The sequence below is a fragment of the Anoplophora glabripennis genome, unplaced genomic scaffold, assembly GCF_000390285.2.
Source record: "Anoplophora glabripennis isolate ALB-LARVAE unplaced genomic scaffold, Agla_2.0 scaffold11, whole genome shotgun sequence".
Lineage (NCBI taxonomy): Eukaryota > Metazoa > Arthropoda > Insecta > Coleoptera > Cerambycidae > Anoplophora > Anoplophora glabripennis.
Window position 1 is genome coordinate 765,307 of NW_019416496.1, and position 18,032 is coordinate 783,338.

The 18,032-nt window shown below is 36.1% G+C and overlaps 1 protein-coding gene across 1 annotated transcript in view; it reads left to right on the plus strand.

The window, feature by feature from the left end:
• Positions 1–18,032, plus strand: part of LOC108907752 (membralin) — a 189,087-nt gene that overhangs the window by 44,927 nt on the left and 126,128 nt on the right. Inside the window, exon 7 of the mRNA XM_023454736.1 lies at positions 2,052–2,135. Coding sequence (XP_023310504.1) covers positions 2,052–2,135 — 84 coding nt within the window. The remainder of the gene's footprint in view (positions 1–2,051; positions 2,136–18,032) is intronic.

Sequence of the window (18,032 nt, forward strand, 5' to 3'; positions counted from 1 at the left end):
AAGTCCGATTAAATTCCGATAATTTGTTTATGCGCAAGAGCTCAAAAATGGTCGAAATTGTCCGCTTTTTTCAATTGCTAATAATTAATGCAATTTTCATCGCAGACACTTGTAATTCAGGAATTTTGAAGCTTTTTGCACCCTTAATAAGTGGTAAAAATTTCAGCCCAGAAACTTCATTAGCTTGGCGTTGGCGGAATTTGTTATCTAAGAAGATGCTATTTTCAATTCATTTTTCCCAAGCTCACAGGCGTTGTAGGGTTTCGATCATTAGTTGTTTTTGTACCTAAATAGTTGTATTGACATATTAATTTACTGATAATTTAATTTTTCAAATTAAACTGCCACAGATCACTTTTTTACAAAAACTTACCTAGTCAAATTTGCCACTTCGGCTTTTATGTTTTCTGAATTTTCATTTCCAAAACGAGCCATTTTTGAATTTAAAAAAACGCGTGAAATGCGTTTAAATTATGTGACGTTTAAGAAGAAAAAAATATGTCATGCACCATAAAACAATGTCTACCTGTCAAGCCAACTTTATTTTGGCGAAATAAGCTTCAAAATGAAACATGTCAAATTTTTAAAATTCAACGGCTACTTTGCAAATATTGCGAAAAGTACCAATGTTTGTAGTTTTTTTTTAGCTCAATACATGCCCATGAGGCTTGTAAATTTTAAAATCGAAATTGAAATATCGAAAAAAAATTCTAAATTCTGAACAAATTTGAAAAAAAAATCAGAATTTTTAAAAATTTTTTGGCGCCCATTTTATATATTTATACATTGAATATTTCAATTGTCGAAAAAAAAATTGTTTGAAATTAAAAAAGTTGAAAAATTTGATTTCTTTTTAATTTAAATTTTTTTTTCGATATTTGATGAGTATTTCACGTGAAATTGTAACGCAAAAAATGTATTTCATCTTAATCATTATTTGATGTTTAAAGAGCATCTGCTCCTTTAATATCTAGTGACACTTTCCATGAATAAATAATAAGTTTAGAATGTCTGCATTTAAATAAATGTTAACGTTTTCCATTCTTTAGCAATAAATAATACTCAAATAAACATTCACTGAATGTGCTAAATTGACAACAATAAACTGGTGACAGATTAGGTCCTTGTTTTGAAGTTCCACTAAAAATTTCACAGCCATCCTTGCAAGAAATTATGCGACTACACGAAAAACACCTAAATATTTTAAAAACCAGAAGAGATAGGTATAGGGAACCATTATACCATCCGATCATTGGGTTGCGTAAAAATATACAGGGTGTTTCATTTAAAAAAATAAGTTAAGATGATTTAAAGTTGACTAAATTCGGCATTAAATTTCTACCACCCTGTTTCAAATTAAGTCATTTTAAAATTATGGCAGGGAAGCTTAGAGTTTTAGTTATGCCCCCTATAAATTTTATTGCTCTAACTTTATTATTGTAAAATACACATCTTTTTGAATTAGGCAGTGCTTTTTTAATTTTTTTCGAAAAAAATTAAATATATCAAAAACGGTTAACTTTAAGAATAGGAAACCCTCATGAAAGTTCACCTAAAAATTGACGTAGAATCAAAAATTGCAATAATATACAGGGTGGTCCATTTAAAATAACGAAGAAAACGTCCACTCCCGGTATAACAGGAAGTGTTAGGTGGACGCCATTATTTTAGTTGAGAAGGGCATACCCGAAAACACTATTGCCCAAATTTTCAAAATTAAAATCTAAATAGTCTGAAATATGTCTAATGCCTCGTCACCCTGTATTGTGATCTCAGTTTATTAAACAACAACAAATTAAAAAACTCTTGAAAAGAATTATCTCTCGGAAAACCAAAGCACCAACTTTAGTCCATTTTTTACTATTGCCTTTACTGTGAACAAAAGATTGTGTGACTGTAGATCGCATATGTATGCATCACCTTTAAAGCGAAAAAAAATTATTCAAAACTTGGGTAAAAACGTTACTGTGATATTGCGCTGTAAACATTGCCGTTCTTGGCTTCTTTATATTCTGTTCAACTCATTTTCACGCTGTCCGTTTGTGTTTCAGTGGACCTGCTGCAGATGCTGGAATTCAACGTCACTGTCAGCTTTCCGGCGGCCCCTTTGCTGACCGTCATCCTTGCCCTAGTCGGTGAGTACAACAAACAAGAGAAGGGAAAGTCCTCTAGTTAGTTTTATTCCTTTTGTGGTCGACACCGCCTCCCCTGTTCCCTTTCACCCCGCTCTCCCCACCTCTCCCCACCTCCCCCCCACCCGGCACCCGACCCGGTTTCAACTTTGCTTTTAATAATATTAAACCAGCCCATCCGCGAAGTTGGTCGTTAATAATTCATTTGTCCGCGTTCTAGGAGGAGAAACTTCTTCTTTCTTCGGAAGTTGAGGTATTCGGTGGGTGCATGTTTGATTAATTGCGATTGTTGACGCGCCCGACGCACCTCCACTATCGAATGGCGCTTTTGGGTACTTTTTAACGCAGCGCCTCCTTGATAAGTCGGAGGAATCGAAACTTGTTAAATTCGGCGTTCAAATTCAGGTGGAAATCGAATAAACGTTTTGGCGCCCAACATAGGGCTGTAAAATACTTTTCCTTGCAAAATAACAATGATGCCTCTAACTTTTACGTGGATTAATATGGTAATGAGAAACATTGACATAATTATGCAGCTAACTGAATTCAATATTCAGTTTCAGTTTGGCGCCCAACGTGCTTTCAAATGTTTACATTTTCTCTAGAATAATGGGAAGCTATAGCATTTTCAGCTTAAATTCTATATTCAATATCACGTGGGATATATGTGTTAGTAGACGTTAAGATATGGGAAAGGAAGACATCTCCAATTCAATATTTAAATTCTGTTGAAATTCATTTAGAAAATTTATTGCCAATGTGGGCCATTAACATAACAGAACATAACATAATAATATCTTAATCTTTCTCTCAAGCTACTACGATTGATAGAATAATGACATTTACAGCTTGTTAAATTCAATATTCAAATTCAGTTGTAAATTAATTAGAATCATTTCGTTTCGGTGTTCAACGGGGGGATAAGGTATAATGACGTACATTTAATACATATTACCATAATTCCTATGCGTTGTAAGCGATGTCTCTTGTAGTATATTAAATTCAGTATATTATAACAGTTTTGCGAACATCTTGGCGCCCAACGTAGGACCATCACGCTAGCCTAAAATAATACTCTATTTCTCTTCTAGAATTAATAGAGTGATGAGAAGGGGTGGCATTTACAATATACAAATTAAAACATTTTGACGACTAACGTAGATCTATAGCATGTATTTAGTTCACGTTAACCCAAGATAAGTATCAAATGGGGTGGTATGACGTATATTTAATAGTCCCTCTACTATCTTATGCAAGTTTCATGACTATTGGGGCTAGAGGAAAGAATGGCACTTGTAATTTGTTAAATTTAGTATTCAAATTTCAGTTAAAATTCGATTGCTATATAAGCATTTTGGCGCCCAACGTGGGGCCTAAACTACTAGTTCTAAATAGTATTATCTCCAACTTTCTTTTTACTACCAATTAATGGAGTACTAGGAAGTGATGTTATTTGCAGTTAAATTCAGTATTCAAATTCTGTTAGGTGGAGATTTTAACATGTGAAGTGATATAACATTTGGTCTTACATATTAACCCAAAATCATACATTCATCTATATAGTAGGATTAATAGAGCAATAGCAAGCGACGCCATTACGGCTTATTAAAGTTAATGTTTAAATTCCCCTGGAAATTAATTTGATTGGTTTTATAAACATTGTGGTTCAACTTGTGCTATAACATTTAATAATACATATATTTAATACATATTATTTAATACATAGTAATACGAAGGGTTTCATTCGTTTCGCTGGCAATATGTTAAATTCAGTGGCAATTTAGTTATAAACATTTTGGCACTCGGTGCAGAATTACGACATATGTCTCCCCAATTTAACAATATCTCTAGTTTTTTCATTAATTGCTATAATTAATAGAACAAATTATATATTTGGCGTTTGTTAATGTGATGTTTAAATTTAGTTTGAATAAATCTTTGATATGTCAGAGAAAATAAAACTTCTTAAATTATTTAAAGTTTGGCGCCCAACGCTGAATACTTTTAGCATATTAGCCCAAAGTAACAATATATTAACTTTTTCCGTAACTACAAGGATTAATATCTATGGTAATAAGAGATGTCAATACTCAACTATGGTATTAATATAACTTTAAAACAATTTTGGCGCCTAACATGGGACTAAAACTTTACTAATTTTACTTTAACCAAAAATTATAGTGTCCATACGTTTTTCTCTAACTACTGGGGCTAGTGAGGTAATGCGAAGGGGCGGCTTATTATTATTCCGCCGTCGTGTTAACCGAATCGAAAAACGATTAATATATTCTTGTTGACTCAGTGTCAAGTGCAGAGAGAATCTCTGCACCCTACGAATCTTGCCGTTTATTTTTTCAGCTGCAAATTTTAATTTTATCTGGTGGCGTACACCCTTCCGGCTGGCGGGCGGGACGAGACCGTCCGTCAAGCGGACGCGGGGGCAGACCGAACTAAAAAACGGGCACATAAATAGGTCGCCGCCCCGGCCGGCTGCGATGCCTTCTCTACCGTTGCGTTATTTTTCCAAGACGGCGGGCATTAATTGCAGGGAACAATTTACGCGCGGCAGATAAATTGCTTGTCTTTTAGCGAGAACTGCGGGCGGGCGGGGAAGCCGCGCTGAATATGAAAGTGGATGCTTCCGCGGTTATTAATGGCGCCCAGCGACTAAATCAACAATTGGGACGGCTGATAATTAGGGAGTATTAATTTCCCCATTAGTTTTTCAGCGGCGCCGCCATATCCCATCTATTTCCTCGAGGAAAGCTTCCGTTTCGGGGAAGGGACAAAACCACCCGTATTTGCGTGTAGTTGGATCAGTTTTTCTATTGGTTGAATAGTTTTTTACGCAGCGCCTCTTTGATGTATCAGAGGAAATAAAACTTTTCAAATTAAGTACTTAAATTAGGTTTGAATTCGATTAGATTAATTTTATAGACATTTTGGCGCCCAATGTGGGGCTGTAATGCACTTTTGGCAACAACAAAGTAAGAATAATATCTTAACTTTTTTTCTGACTACAGTGATTAGTAGAGTAATAAGAGGTGTTAATATTCAATGTTCAGTCCTGTATAAGTGGTACAGCGTTTCTAACTTGCTTGGTCAGTCAAAATACTGCTTAAGAAGTGCTTCTACGATATCTTTCAATATTTCAGTTTTTTACAGCTACAATGGTTTTTTGTCTTTCCCTAAACTTCACTAAGTAATCGTTTTTAATTTGATTTAATTTTAATTTTGACCAAAATTTTTAACAAAAAAACAAATTATAACAAAATAATAATTTTAGAATTGATGATTTACATAAAAAATGGCATTAACGACCAAACTAACATCAAATATCTAAGTCTGTAAGTGAGGTAACTTACCTCCCTAGGGAAAAAGCGATTTCGAGTTATAAATGCATATTTTATAAACAAATAAATATAAATATTTGATGAACATTACATTTTTTATTAATTATTATGAATGAATGTTTTAGTAATTGTATAGTTATTACATTCAGTAACATTTATAGAATCTGGATAATTATTTGACCGCTCCATTTCAGTTACCGGAGGCTCAGTATTATCTGATTGATGCATTAAAACAGCATGATTCGACGTACTACTAGAAAACTGGAATTGAAGTGTTATTGTAAAGAATCCTGTTGGTTATTTAATTTTTTATACGACTGCCTTGCAAAAGGGGGTTTTGCGCACGGAAAACACGCTTTGAAAACGGTATTTTGCACACGCCGTGTGCTAAACATTTTGCACACGGTTATGTCATCTTTGCACACGCGTCTCCAGATTGTGATTTTTGTTTGATGTTGTCACCCAAATTATGCAATGTTTCAAGTTGGCTGAGTTTCGTAGCAACCGTCACGGCTCCTTTATTTTGTTGATTAGATACTTCAAAAATTGTTGAATTCCCGAAGTTTGGGTGTGAAAATGTGTGATTCTGAATTGATTTTACAGAAAGCAAGCGAAATATGTTCGGAACTGCTGCCCACAAAATCCAGAAGCAGATATAAAGCTGAGTTAAGCTGGCGACTAGCCAAAAATGTCCAAACTTTCTCAGAAAACGCAGTAATGGTGTATTTTGAAGAACTATCTAAGAAATATAAATCTTCGACGTTGTGGACGATTTTTTCGATGCTCAAGTCAACGTTAAGTGCCAATCACAACATAGATCTTGGAAGCTATAAAAAGTTGCAAACGCTAATCAAACGAAAATCCGAAAACTACGCCTCAAAGAAGTCCCAAATCCCCTCACAGAAGATGATTTTTGCCGGTTTCTGACGAAAGCATCAGACGACAAATATTTACTTATCAAGGCGGTGGTGGCAGTTGGACTATCTGGGGCATTTCGAAGGGAGGAATTATGTTATCTCAAAATAGAAGACACCAAAGATTTCGGCAGTGCTATGCTGATTAAACTGAAGAATACAAAAACAAAGGTACCAAGGTGTTTTACAATTACAGGAAACCTTTACACTATCTTAAAAAAGTACTGTGCTCTTCGTCCTCCTAATCTGAAGACAGGCAGTCTTTTTATAAACTATCAAAACGGAAAATGTTCAAGCCAAAACGTTGGCAACAACAAAATTGGAAACATGGCTAGGGAAATCGCCAAGTTTTTGATGCTAGAGAATCTAGAAAGTTACACGGGACATTGTTTTCGGCGTTCATCGGCCACAATTTTAGTCAATTCTGGCTCAAATCTGCTTGCCCTCAAACGCCATGGTGGGTGGAAATCCAGTACAGTTGCCGAAGGCTACGTTGATGACTGTTTGAGAAATAAAATGGAAGTTTCGAAAAAGATAGAGTCTTCAGTGTCTTCTGCTGCCACAGAACCAGAACAACGATCGTCTACTGGAATACAACAAGAAAACAACGACCGCACGCTGAAAAACTGCACTAAAAACACGACACCAAAAATATTCTCTATTACCGAAAACAAGGTGCACAATAATACTGCTTTTCCCAGCGTAACCTTGAAGGAATGTTCAAATGTTACCATAAATATTAAATATTAGTTTATTTTGTTAAAGCGTTAGCAATTTTCTTAATAATAACGAGTTAAATTAAAAGTTGTATTTAATTTATTTTGTTAATGCGTTGGCAATTTTAGTAATAAAAACGATTTAAATTAAAATTTGATTTTTGTGGTCTCTGTTTGCAGTCGTATAAAAAGTATCGTAAAAAACTCGTTTGAAAACCTCTGCACACTCGCTCGACTTGTGGACCTCGCCTTCGGCTCGGTCCGCCAATATGTCTCGCTCGTGTGCAAAGAGTCGTTTTCAAACCTTGTTGTTTAATATACTATTTCTTACTTAAACTGTCAGCAACATAACTTTCTGTAATTGCGGCTGATTTCCAACCACCATGTCTCTTGATTGCTAATACATCAACTCCTGTATTAGCCAGTAACGTTGCCGATGTTCTTCGGAATGAATGGCACTGGAACACCAGTATTTTTGTTCTGGCATTCTTTGAAATTTCTATACGCTGGTCCGTAGCGCACTTTCAACTTCTCGGACAATCAAAATTCACAGGCAACATTTGCTGTCCTTTCTATTTGAAAATCACTCATTTAGAAATAATAATTCAGAACCAGCAAAATTGCAACTTTTATGTAGATTTGTTTATAAACACCTTAGAAACGACAAAATCCAAACAACCAAGGCGACTTTGCAAGATTTCGAATAATGTCGAAATGAATTGATTAAGAAATGTCAAAAAGTAAAACCTATTCTTTATTTCATGAACCATAAAGAACTGTGGGAGCAGATAAAATGTAATACACCACGCAGCAGTTAAGTATAATTTACCAGTCTCGGACTCTATTGCCAGTCCTCGCTCCGCTCGGGCGCAAAATCGTCCTGGAGTGGTAAATAATACTTACCTCCTTTATGGTGTAAATATTTGTTATTTTTCGGCATACAAAGAAGTGTAATAAGAGTTCTTCAAGGACCAAATTTCTGTAGAATTAACCTTTATTAGATCAGAAGCGACGATTGTCGTTTGTTTTGAGCCCACGCGAATGTGTGACCTACAAAATATTTTTTTCAATGCCTGTGAAGATACCTCGACGAACGACGTAGAAAAGAGTAATAAAAAACCCAGCTTTTTATTCAGTAATTTTCCCCTGACGTCGTTTTTCTTCGGCCATTATCAAATGGAGATATCTCGCGGTGCGAGCTGGGCCATTTGATATTTTTTAAAGGGACCTTTTGCGACTTCCCGAAGACGCGGCCGCGGTAATTGGTCGGTTCGCAGGGATGCCGTTGTAGTGCCCTTTGGAAGTGGCACAGCGGCGAACAAAGCGGAAAAATAACCGCGCGCGGCATTGTAAGGGCTCGACGTGGGCAAAAGGCCGTTCCTTGATTCGTTTCATTCAATTTGTACGATTCGAGAAGCTGATTTTTATATACATTTCTTTTGGTGGAGGTGCAGGATGTCCCCTTTCTTGGAATTATCGATTTCTCGTCGCGGTGTTACTCTGTCGAGCGCTGCAGTTACAGACCTTATACTCGTATTATACGGGGCGTTTCTGAAATTAGTGCGTTCCTTGAAAATGGTGATAGAGGGCGCGAAAATGAGCAACATGTAAGCCGACTCTGCGCACCTTGTGCACGTGCGTCGTGTGGTGCAATANTGATTTTTATATACATTTCTTTTGGTGGAGGTGCAGGATGTCCCCTTTCTTGGAATTATCGATTTCTCGTCGCGGTGTTACTCTGTCGAGCGCTGCAGTTACATACCTTATACTCGTATTATACGGGGCGTTTCTGAAATTAGTGCGTTCCTTGAAAATGGTGATAGAGGGCTCGAAAATGAGCAACATGTAAGCCGACTCTGTGCATCTTGGGCACGTGCGTCGTGTGTTGCAATATTACTTACACGGCGTATAAAATGTTTTCTGATCAAGAACTATCAGATATGGTGTTAATGTACGGTGAACGACTTATTTCAGAAACACATCCTTATCGCATCCAATTATACCAAGAGTTATTAAAAATAGACTTTCAGCGGAGATTGGAGTTTTGTCAGTGGGCACTGGAGATGTTAAATCAAGATGATGATTTTTTGAAACGGGTCATGTTTTCCGATGAGGCTACTTTCCGAATTTGATCTCTGATGGTCATTAAAGGTCAAATCAAGGTCACGCGTGGTTTGGCGCGCTGTCTTGAAAACAACGGGTTGCAAAAAAAATTACCATAACTAACGTTGTAGGATTTTTCCCTGGCTATCTGACGATGACCCTTGATTTGACCGTGACCTTCACCTTCAAAAACCGCACCATTTCAATTTTGGCAAAAATCGGTTGATTTTTGAAATCGCGTCCGCCATCTTGGACTAAAATTCCTCAAAAACAGATTTCAGATTCGTAGTCAGCGACCCCAAAAACCCCCCTATACCAAATTTGACGTAAATCGGTTAATTTTTTGGAACCGCGTCCGCCATCTTAGATCCGCTATCTTGGACTAAAATTCCTCAAAAACAGATTTCAAATTCGTAGTCAGCGACCCCAAAAACCCCCCTATACCAAATTTGGCGTAATACGGTTAATTTTTTGGAATCGCGTTCGCCATCTTGGATCCGCCATCTTGGAAAATGGTCAAGGACATATCTGAACGTAAAATTTTCCGCTCTTTTCATTTCCGGGGTCAAATGTAGGGCATCCCATATGAAAAAATTAACTTGACCTTGAAATAACCTTGAAGTTCAAGGTCAAGGTCAAATCTAGGGTCACCATTGAATAGCCAGGGAAAAATCCTAAATCTTTTGTCTGAATACTTTTGGGACACGTTGTATCCTCCTCACCATAAACGTCCACGCACCCAGTATATGGGATTTTGGTTCCCCGTCGAATTGGTTGCAACCATTTTTTTTCGATAGTATTTGACCTTCTTATAAAAAGTTCTCACGGGCACAACGCCCAAAAAAGCCTACTAGAAGGTTTGGCAGTCGAAGAGAGTTTGGATATATGAAAGATACAAATCCAAGGTCGGCTAACCTCCATCATGTCAGATGCAAAGTCATCTCAAGAAAACAGTAGGTACGTAGGTTTTTGAGGTCACTGAATACGAATATCGGGTTCTCTTAAGCCTACAAGGTCACCTAGCGGTCATATAATATACACTCATGGACAAAATTATCGAATATTTTTTGTTATCACTATTACTTGAATACGATTTTAAATTAACGGCGTAAAATTGTATGTGTTGATGTTATTCATCTAGTAGGTGAATACACTCAATTGTTTTAAAATGTTTTGACATTTAATTCATTTTAATGGAGTTATTTTCTATCACACGTATTGTCAATTCCTCACATAATTCAAGAAACATAGTGAATTAAGTTATTTGTAGTGAAGCTTAGTAAGTGTTACTGATTTTAATTTGTTGTTTCCTCTATTTAAAAATAAAATTTGCCACCAGTTACGAAACTGCAGTGAAGCTGAGGCGGCGCAAATTGTAACTCTACATGAAGAAGGGTATAGACAAAAAGATATTGCACCGACGTCTCAGGAGAGGTCAATCTACAGTATCGAATATTTTAAAAAGGTATCAAGAGACTGGAGATTTTGTGCGAAGGCCTGGTCAAGGGCGCAAAAGGTGTACAACAGCAATTGATGACCGGTTTTTTATCCTTACTTCTGCCCGAAATCGCACATTGACATCCACACACCTCAAAAATGAGTTATTAAATGTTAGATAAGTTACATGTTAGTTCGAAAACTGTTAGACGAAGTTTGAAACAAGTAGGTTTAAAGCCAAGACGGCCTGCCAAAGTTCCACGACTTCTCCAAAATCGCAAAACTCAGCTATTAGAATTTGCCACAACGCATATTCAGTGGGATATCGAGAATTTGAAAAATGTTCTGTTCACTGATGAGACTAGAATACAATTATGGGAGCCATATGGACGAAATCACGTCTATAGAAGAGTTGGAGAACGATATGACAGCTGCAATCTCATACAGACTGTTAGTTTTGGAGGTGGCGGCATAATTAATGCTTTGGGGAGGCATAAGTTGGGAGGGACGCACCGAACTCGTGGAAGTCATTGGACGAATGACCAGTGACTGGTATATCGAAAACATTCTCCAAGATCACGTTTTGCCATATATGGGTCACATTGGGTACGACAGGTTCGTATTTATGCATGATAACGCTCGACCACACGCAGCTGGCATAGTGACTAATTACCTTGATACAGTGCAGATTCAATAATTAGATTGGCCGCCGTATAGCCCAGACTTGAATCCTATTGAACACTTGTGGGATCAACTAAAACTCCGCATACGATAAAGAAATCCTGTTCCAAATACTCTAAAAGAACTTCGACTTGCAGAACAATATGCATGGAACGCAATTCCTCAAGATTTTATTCAAACTCTAATTAGTAGCATGTTGAGAAGGATGCAAGCAGTAATTCGAGCTCGATGTGGGAATACTCGTTATTAACTATGCTCTATTATTCAAATCAAAAGATAGTATTTGCTTATTTAAGTAATATTTAAGTTAAAAATAATTATCCTTAATTTTCATATTACTTAGCATAATTTTTTTTACTACTTTCTATTGATAAAGACTTAATATTCTCTACTTAAAATGTGTAAAATAAACTAATATTTCTTCCATAACGCGTTTCTTTCGGTAACATTTACTAATAACTTTAAAAAATGCGAAAATTTAAATATTCAATAATTTTGTCCATGAGTGTATAACAAGATGAAACAGTGAAGGAGTTTGAAAGGTTGATTAGGGTCTTAAAATCGACAAGTATGCAAAGATCGGAAATGTTTGCAATTGCAAAACAGGTGTGACCTTCAGAAAAGTCAAGGTCACAATCGGGTGAGAAATGTTTTGATTCATCAGGGAGACTTTGGAAATAATGGGCACAACCAATAGAATGGAGTCTCCTTTTTGAGTTATCTCGACTAGACCACCGTTTGATGTTACTAGTAACGAAAGAAGTTTGTTAACTACGACACGACAATTTTGAGAATGAAATTAAATTTTTTGGCCTCCTGATGTGGCGCCCCCTCGGTTCCTCCGCGCCGAGATGAATTGGGCATAATTTCGTTTGTGTCGCTCGTGATGGTCGGTTTGGTTTAATGAAGGGGCTCATCAGCATAAATGACTGTGTCGTAAACCGACGCTATGGCAACTCTATGAATTACGGACGAGGACCGCGCTTTGCGGGGAAATCGACGGCGCGGCGGTGGTCAGCTATGTAATGGGTTTCCGAGTCATTAGCCACAAGACGAATATTATTACCAGGGGTGAAGGGGGAGGAGCACACCGAATTTAACTGGTCGGATAGGATTCGATCCATCAAGTACGTCTGCTGGGCTCAGATAACCATAAAGCTTGATAATGGTTTAAATTGTGTCATTGGAGGCGGTTTCTAAGTCATGTTCCTTGCAATAAACGGAAACTAACCATGCTTTAATCTTATGTTAACTTAAAACATGCTTTTGTTTTTTATGGTTTTGTTACATATTTAAATATAAGCATATTTTTTAATGTTTTTTACTTAGTTTCGAATGCCGTATAAAATTAAACTGTCGAAAATTCTTATTAATAGAATGAAATTTAGAAATTGTCAATAGAAGATATATATATTTTGTTACATATTGTGTCATCTTGTGTGTATTTAATACAAATTGAATTTTTAGTGATGTTTCGAATGTGCTAAATAAATAGTTGAAGATTCCTTAATCTTATGTTACTTATCAGTATAATGTATCAGTGTAATTTACTCCGTCATTAATTTTTACTGATGTTTCGAACGTGGCATTAAATAAACTGTCAAAAATTTTTGGTAGCATTTTATTTGAATGTTGCTTGGATTATTCCAAACAAAATTTTGTCATGGAAACTTAAAGAATATCAATAAAACATAATTTTGGTGCGTACTGAACCGGTAAGTTACAAATTTAAATATAGAACATAATTTTTCAAAATTTTTACGGACGCGGACGGTTCGAAACTGTCGACGATTTGGTGGTTTGTTATTAATAGAATGCATTTTGAATTATTTAAAAAAAAAATAGTTTGTAAAAATATCAATAGCACATAATTTTGTTGCATACTAGATAATCTTATGTGTATTTCAATATAAAACAATTTTTTTTACCGATGTTTCGAATTTGGTATTAAATTAATCTAACCAGGAACTATCAATAAAACATAATTTTGTTGCATACTATATGATCTTGTATGTATAGACAAACTTTTTACCTATGTTTCGAACGTAGAAATTAAATATACTGTCGAGGATTCTTTAGTTATCTATTGCATCATTTTGCATGTATTTAAATATGAATCAAATTTTTTACCAATGTTTCGAATTTTGTATTAGATTAATTTATCGAGGATTCCTTGGTGGTATGTTTATTAATAGAGTATATTTGAATTATTTAAAACAAAATTAGTTTTTAAAACTATCAATAGAACATAATTTTGTTGCATACTATATGATCTTGTATGTAGTTCAATATGATCAAACTTTTTACCGATGTTTCGAACGTAGAAATTAAATATACTGTCGAGGATTCTTTAGTTATCTATTGCATCATTTTGCATGTATTTAAGTATGAATCAAATTTTTTACCAATGTTTCGAATTTTGTATTAGATTAATCTATCGAGGATTCCTTGGTGGTATGTTTATTAATAGAGTCTATTTGAATTATTTAAAACAAACTTAGTTTTTAAAACTATCAATAGAACATAATTTTGTTGCATGCTATATGATCTTGTATGTATTTCAATATAAACAAACTTTTTAACCGATGTTTCGAATGTAGTATCAAATATACTGTCGAGGATTCTTTAGTTATCCATTGCATCATTTTGCATGTATTTAAATATGAATCTAGTTTTTTAAATTTTTTACCAATGTTTCGAATTTTGTATTAGATTAATCTATCGAGGTGGTATGTTTATTAATAATCTATTTGGATTATTTCGAATAAAATTTAATTTAGGTAACTATCAATTCCGACGTTTCGAATGGGGGTACGAAGTAAACCGCCGAAGATCCCTTTCGATCGAGCAGGCCACGTCCTGGCGGCGCTCTATTTAATGCCCCGCCGACAAATAAAGCACCGAAAAGCGAATAAACCGAGCCGTGAAAGAGCCGAAGATTTGTAACCGGCAGTATAAAAGCCATTGTGTCGGTGATTCCGGAAAGAAAGAGGAATCGACGAGGAGCAGCAACTGGTGGCAAACTTGGCGGGCGGCCAAGAGGCGCCCGCCGCCACCAGGCCTTACTTGTTGATACGTCGCGTCGGCCGGGGCGTCGAAAAACTCCGCTGCTGCCTGTTGCTCCGTCTGGCGAGCGGTCCCGATGCCTCTACCAGTTGATTCTCCCTACTTGTTGCTGCACCAGGTCGGCTGCGGGGCGGGCGGCGCAACAGGACGCCCTCGCCACGTCTCCAGACGGAAACGTGATGTGTTAACCGCGTTTAAAGAGCATTTTGATGCGTCTCGTTGTATACAGCGTGTCACAAATTACTAAGACGAATATAATGGAACCATATTGTAAAATAAAGTTATAAAATTTATCTATTCATAAACTTTGTACAAAATGCAATATACAGGATGATTCTAAAACATGTAACCAAGCTGATACGGTGAAAACTAGAAGTCAAAATAGATTGTTTGAATCTAATTTAAACGAATATTGAAAATAAATAGATATCAATAATAATAAATATAAATATCAACAATTATCCCGTACAATAATCTCTATATGGTTTTACACACTTAAAAAAATAATTATACAGGGTATCCCATTTTTGGGGGGAGGGGGACATCGCATGGGGACTTTGGATTTTACCTCCAAGGTCATGTGAAGGACAAATTAAATTTTTTAAATGGGAACCTCTATTTTTGACTCCAGATTCGTAAGGGGCGTAAATTTTTACGTTCAGGTACTTAAGGCTCTCCTTTGAATAACCTTTAAAAGCTATTTTAACAACAAAATATTTTAAATTACCTGAATATCTCGTCTGGGGAGCCACCAATCCGAAAATAATCCTTACGAAATCTGTGGTGGGGTTAAGAGGGTGACATCAGATGGTGACCTTGGATTTGATCTTCAAGATCATGTGAAGTTCAAACAATTTTTTTTAAATGGGTACCTCTATTTATAACTCCAGATTCGAAAGAAGCGCAAAATTTTACGTTTAGATAGGTGCTTAAGGTTGTTCTTTGAATGACCTTCAGAGATTATTTCAAGGACAAAATATTTTAAATTACGCACCTGAATATCTCCTCAGAGGAGCCACTAATCCGAAAATAATCCTTACGAAATCTGTTGGGTTCGGAGGGTGACATCAGACGGTGACCTTGGATTTGATCTTCAAGATCATGTGAAGGTCAAATAATTTTTTTAATGGGAACGTATTTTCGACCTCAGATTCGAAAGAAGCGCAAAATTTTACGTTTAGATAGGTGCGTAAGGCTCTTCTTTGAATGACCTTCAGAGATTATTTCAAGGACAAATTATTTTAAATTACGTACCTGAATATTTCCTCAGGGGAGCCACTAATCCGAAAATAATCCTTACGAAATCTGTTAGGTTCGGAGGGTGACACCAGATGGTGACTTTGGATTTGACCTTCAAGGTCATGTGAAGGTCAAACATTTTTTTAAATGGGAACCTATTTTTGACCCCAGATTCGGAAGAAGCGCAAAATATTACGTTTAGATAGGCACTTAGGGTTCTTCTTTGACCTTCAAAGGTTATTTCAAGGACAAAATATTTTAAATTACTTACCTGAATATCTCGTCAGGAGAGCCACCAATCTGAAAGTAACCCATACGAAAGTTGTTGGATTCGAAGGGGGATATCGAATTACGGTTTGACCTTGACTATGACCTTCAAGGCCATTTGAAGGTCAAATTTAATTTTTTCAATAGGAACTTCTATATTTTACCCCTGATCCAGAAAGAGTGCAAAATTTTACGTTTAGATAGGTACTTACGGCTCGTTTACGTTTAGATAGATACGTTCGTTTACGTTAAATAGGTACATAAGGCTCTTCTTCCTCGTCAAGGTCAAATTGAAGGTTCCGATGTTCCCCTCCGAACCCAACAACTTTCGTAAAGGTTATTTTCGGATTGGTAGCTTCTCTGACGAGATATTCATGTGCGTAATTTAGAATGAGACACCCTGTACGTTTAACTTACACATTGACTTATTGGTGATGGTAAGAAAATTCGTAATACATACAGGGTGATCACGGAATAGCGTACTCCGATAGGACTCGAAAAAATGACGTCACAAGTTCATATAATTTTTTTCGTATGTGGATTCCTCCTAAAGTATTCCATTTACTTATAGCTTCATCCTGTATTTCGAAAACAGGACGCCTAAATTAAGATTCTTCCCCAAAATAATCTACGACCTGCTGATTTATGACATCCCGTATATAAAAAATAATACCTACCACGGCTTTTTGTATCTGAATCGCCCACGCTGGCCGCGGCATCTGCTTGGGAAAAAACATCCTTGTTAATGCCGTACGAAGCCCCGAGCCATCATGGAAACGTAAAAGTCAAATCTTATGTTCATTTCATTTGGTCCCATATTGATTATCCTCTGCTGCTTACGTTCTTCCTTTGCCGGCTTGTCTTAGGTAATTTATTCCATTCATATTCGAGTATTGCTCTGTAATATCAGGACTAGAGATTTTTTAAAGACTGTGGGTTTTGTTTTCGCGTTTGTTTCGTGAAAGCGGTGTATTTTTATTTAATAAAATAAATCAAGTAGGATATTTTTGGTTGAAGGTAATGTTTTCAAAGACGATAAACATTAGGAAACCGTTTCTTTTCGAGATTTTATTTTGTTGTGCTACGACCAATAAGATGTTACGTTTTGACTAAGTTTTGATCAATCACGTCGACATCATACCGACAAAAGTGCCAAGATCGGAAAGTTTTCTCAAGTAAACAGGATTTAAAAAAAAATAAGAACAATAAAACATTTTTTTTTGGCAAAACCGTGCAACAAACCAACTTCTGCGCGAATACGATGCATCAAACGTAGTGCTGGCCACTGAAATCGGTTTTTTTGATAGTCGGTTAACCGGTTTCGGATAATTGGGATGTTTACGAAACCCGAAAAGACCATAGACCTAACCAATGCCAGAGATTCAGCGAGAGAGCTAAATATTTTGAAGAAGACAATGGAAACCCAGAGAAATTCAAATATTTTTAATCGCGAGGAGGAGTTCGAACAACCTAGAATTTGGGAAACCTCCAAAAAAATCAAGGACCGGAAATGGAATGGCATGGACTAGTGTACACAGCAACTATAAATACCAACCAAAGGTCTTAATCAACAGAGAACGATATGTCTCTCGAAACGTAAGGAATCTAGACCTACGATGTAACAACCAGCCCAAAAACGTTATACTTTGTTTGAATGTATGGCACGAGTTCATTTTATAAACAATAATAACAATTTTCAGTTTATACTTTTTTGTAACTTTGTATAGAAAAAAATCAAAATAAAGAACCTTGTTTAATAACAACAATAATAATTGAGTTACCAATCAGTTTCGCATCACAAGAAGTTGCATTACGGTTTCCTTATTTTATTAATTTGTTATTTTTTCGAAAGAACAGATGGCTCACTTTTATGCAGGGTGTTGTATACTTTGGACAACGTCGATCTCAAAAATTTGAATTGACATTATTTTAGTTACAATTGCAGATTCTAAAAATGGTATGTCACGTACATTTACAATTACTTCTCGTCTGGGTTCTGTTTCTCACCTAGAAATTCTCAAGAAATATATCAATATTAGATTGAAAATTAAAACTGAAATTTCACGCATTTTTATGCGCTATCAAGCAGGTAGATGTTACAACCAACCAGTCGGCAAGAATACC